This window comes from Mus caroli, unplaced genomic scaffold (assembly GCF_978045245.1).
Source record: "Mus caroli unplaced genomic scaffold, Mus_caroli_1 scaffold_4, whole genome shotgun sequence".
Lineage (NCBI taxonomy): Eukaryota > Metazoa > Chordata > Mammalia > Rodentia > Muridae > Mus > Mus caroli.
Window position 1 is genome coordinate 113882086 of NW_028227259.1, and position 3403 is coordinate 113885488.

At 35.1% G+C, this 3403-nt stretch overlaps 1 protein-coding gene across 1 annotated transcript; it reads right to left on the minus strand.

Moving 5' to 3' along the window:
* Nucleotides 1-337: 337 nt before the first annotated feature.
* On the minus strand, nucleotides 338-3168 carry LOC110288983 (uncharacterized). Its single transcript, XM_085837015.1, has 3 exons — nucleotides 3047-3168; nucleotides 2797-2857; nucleotides 338-1744 (listed from the first exon to the last, which is right to left on the minus strand). Exons 1-3 carry the CDS (start codon nucleotides 3078-3080, stop codon nucleotides 358-360), a joined length of 1482 nt encoding a protein of 493 aa, XP_085693141.1. The 5' UTR covers nucleotides 3081-3168; the 3' UTR covers nucleotides 338-357.
* Between the last annotated feature and the right edge of the window lie 235 nt (nucleotides 3169-3403).

Sequence of the window (3403 nt, forward strand, 5' to 3'; positions counted from 1 at the left end):
AGGCGAAAAGAACAGCAGTGTCCAAGCAGACATGGTGCTGGAAGAAAGGAGAATTTGACAACTTGATCAGAAGGCAGCCAGAAGACACTTCTGCCCTGGGTGGAGCTTAAGCATAGGATCTCAGAGTCCAAGCCCACAGTGACAGACTTTCTCAAATGCCACATCTACTCCAAAAGGCCATACTTCCTAATACGGCCACTCTCCAAGGTCCAAGTATATTTAAACCACCACACCTTTCAATATCACTGTAAAGGCTTTACCACATTAGTTATATTCATAGGGTTACTCTTTAGTATGTGTCCTTTTATGTAGTTTTAGGCACATTGATTGTGAATAGGCTTTACCACATTGTCTACATTAATAAGTTTTCTCTCCAATATGAATTCTTTCATGTTTTCGAAGTGAAGCATGATGAACAAAGGATTTACTACATTGCTTACATTCATAGGATTTCTCTCCAGTATGTATTCTTTTATGTACTTGGTAATAATTTTGACATGCAAAGGCTTTGCCACATTGCTTACATTCATAGGGCTTCTCTCCAGTATGTGTTCTTTTATGTACTTGGAACATACTATGATATGCAAAGCCTTTACCACACTGATCACACTTGTAAGGTGTCTCTTCATTATGTGTTGTTATTTTGTGTATTTTGAGATAACCGTAGTGTACAAAGGCTTTGCCACATTGATCACACTTGTAAGGTTTCTCTCCAGTATGAATTCTTTCATGTATTCGAAGTTGACCACAAGAAGCAAAGGATTTACTACATTGCTTACATTCATAGGGTTTCTCTCCAGTATGTATTCTTTTATGTACTTGGTATTGATTTTGATATGCAAAGGCTTTGCCACATTGCTTACATTCATAGGGCTTCTCTCCAGTATGTATTCTTTTATGTATTTGGTAATAATTTTGACATGCAAAGGCTTTGCCACATTGCTTACATTCATAGGGCTTCTCTCCAGTATGTGCTCTTTTATGTACTTCGAACCTTCCATGATATGCAAAGCCTTTACCACACTGATCACACTTGTAAGGTTTCTCTTCAGTATGTGTTGTTATTTTATGCATTTTGAGATTACCTTGGTGTGAAAAGGCTTTTCCACATTGATCACATTTGTAAGGTTTCTCTCCAGTATGAATTCTTTCATGTATTCGAAGGTGACCATGAGATTCAAAGGTTTTACTACATTGATTACATTCATAGGGTTTCTCTCCACTATGTGTTCTTTCATGTATTCGAAGTTGACCATGACAAGCAAAGGTTTTACTACATTGATTACATTCATATGGTTTCTCTTCAGTATGAATTCTTTCATGTATTCGAAGTTGACGATGAGAAGCAAAGGATTTAGTACATTGATTACATTCATAGGGTTTGTGTTCAGTATGCATTCTTTTATGCATTCGAAGATTACCAGGGTATGCAAAGGCTTTAGAACATTGATCACATTTGTAACATTTCACTCGAGTATGAATTCTTTCATGTTTTCGAAGTTGACCATGAGAAGCAAAGGATTTACTACATTGCTTACATTCATAGGCTTTCTCTCCACTATGTGTTCTTTCATGTATCTGGAGATTATGGGGTCTTGCATAGGCTTTACCACATTGACTGCATTTGTAGCGTTTCTCTCCAGTGTGTGTTATTTTCTGCATTCGGAGACTACTGTGATGAACAAAGGCTTCACCACACTGAATGCCTTCAGAGGGATTCTCTCCAGTAAGACTTCTGTCATTCCTGCAAAGGTAATTGGCACATGTGAAAGCTTTGCCACATTCACTGTACCAATGAATATTTTTTTATCTGTAGGAATTAATATTACAATTTGGTCTAATTGGAAAGAAGAATCACATCTTAAGATTTTTATCACTTTGTTTACATTCATGGGTTCCCCTTCATTATGCTTTGTTTTGCTTGCCTGTAATGGTAAGAGTATTATTACATGGCTTACATTTGTAGAATCCTTCTTCTCTATAATATTTTTCACAAATTTGAAGAGAAATGGAAGAGCTCAGAGCTTTACCACACTGAGTACATTCATAAACTTTCTATATTGTGAAAAACACTACATTTTCACACTACATTGGCAAAAAAAAAAAAAAAAAAAAAAACAGGACAAATAGAAAAGAATTTCTACAATCCTAGTATTCATATGGATTTTCTGCAGTGTGCGTTTGGGGGTATATTCCCACTGAAATTGGAAAACAAACTTATTGTAAACTTGTAGACATTGAGAAAGTTTGCTCAAGCGTGGACTACTACATACATTTCAATATTTATGTGAGAGAGAGTTACATTGCTTATTTCAATATGCCTATGCTCACATGGCTTGTATCCATTGTGACACAGGATATACCTATTAAAAAAAATAACAAATGAAAGATTTTCACATTACATTCATGAAGTTTGGTTGTTTGTCCATCATAGACGTATGGTATAGGCATTAAGTTTTCTCCTCAACAACATTCCTGACTCTCATAAACTGCCCCACTCACTTAAACTTAGCAATGTTACTATAGGAGTAATCAGCTTTCCTATGAAATATTTGCTTATTACAAACATACACTTATCACCTAATATATATCTTGGCAATATGTGAATGGTATGAGACTAAAATCAGACACCTGACATTGAGGTATTGGGATTTTTGAGAATTTAATCAACTCACTTAAAGAATTGCTTTTTTTTTTTTTTTAAAAAAAAAAACACTGTTGCTTTCTTTAAAAGTTCCAGGACACGTTAACTTTTCTTTATAAGCATATCCATACCAACTTGAACATGAAAATTACCTCCCATGTCTTCTGGAACTTTGACAATGTTCTTCAATATTATGCTCTTCCCAATTGTAGCCTAAAACATAGTACCAGAAAATGTATGATTATATTATTGGAAATTAGGCAAATTTAAGTTACTATCTTTAGTAAACCTGATTTGTTCACCTCATTCTTCCTCATTCTCAAGTGAAATTACAGAAAAGCATCAATAAGAAGAAAACAGTTGTTCCCTTATTTTAAAAAGTGAAAGAAAATTCAGTCTTACCTACAGCATTGAGGTTCCTGTAGGTCTCCAACATCACATCTTTGTAGAGACTCTTCTGTGAAGGATTCAGCAAAGCCCATTCTTCTTGAGTGAAGTTCACATACACATCATCATAGGTCAATGCATCCTAAAACATTCCATACATGTGTACAACAGAAACCATGACACCAACATCACTGTAAATGTATGCTTCAATGACAATATGTTTGTATGATTCTGGTGCTTCCCCTACTTATTTCATGACCAAGAAGTTCTAATGCAATTACCAAGTCATCTTAGAAGGAAACTGAGTAATAAGGTTCAATTCTGTCATTTCTTTGCTTTTAGAATAGGATTTAGCCTTACTAGAGAAATGCT

Bases quoted from the DNA above. Each gene is read 5' to 3' on its own strand.
- LOC110288983 (XM_085837015.1), bottom strand. From the start codon at position 3,080: ATGTTGGAGACCTACAGGAACCTCAATGCTGTAG. The intron at 2,858-3,046 runs GTAAGACTGAAT...ACTATGTTTTAG, and splicing joins CAGGAACCTCAATGCTGTAG to GCTACAATTGGGAAGAGCAT. The intron at 1,745-2,796 runs GTAATTTTCATG...TTACCTTTGCAG, and splicing joins AGTTCCAGAAGACATGGGAG to GAATGACAGAAGTCTTACTG.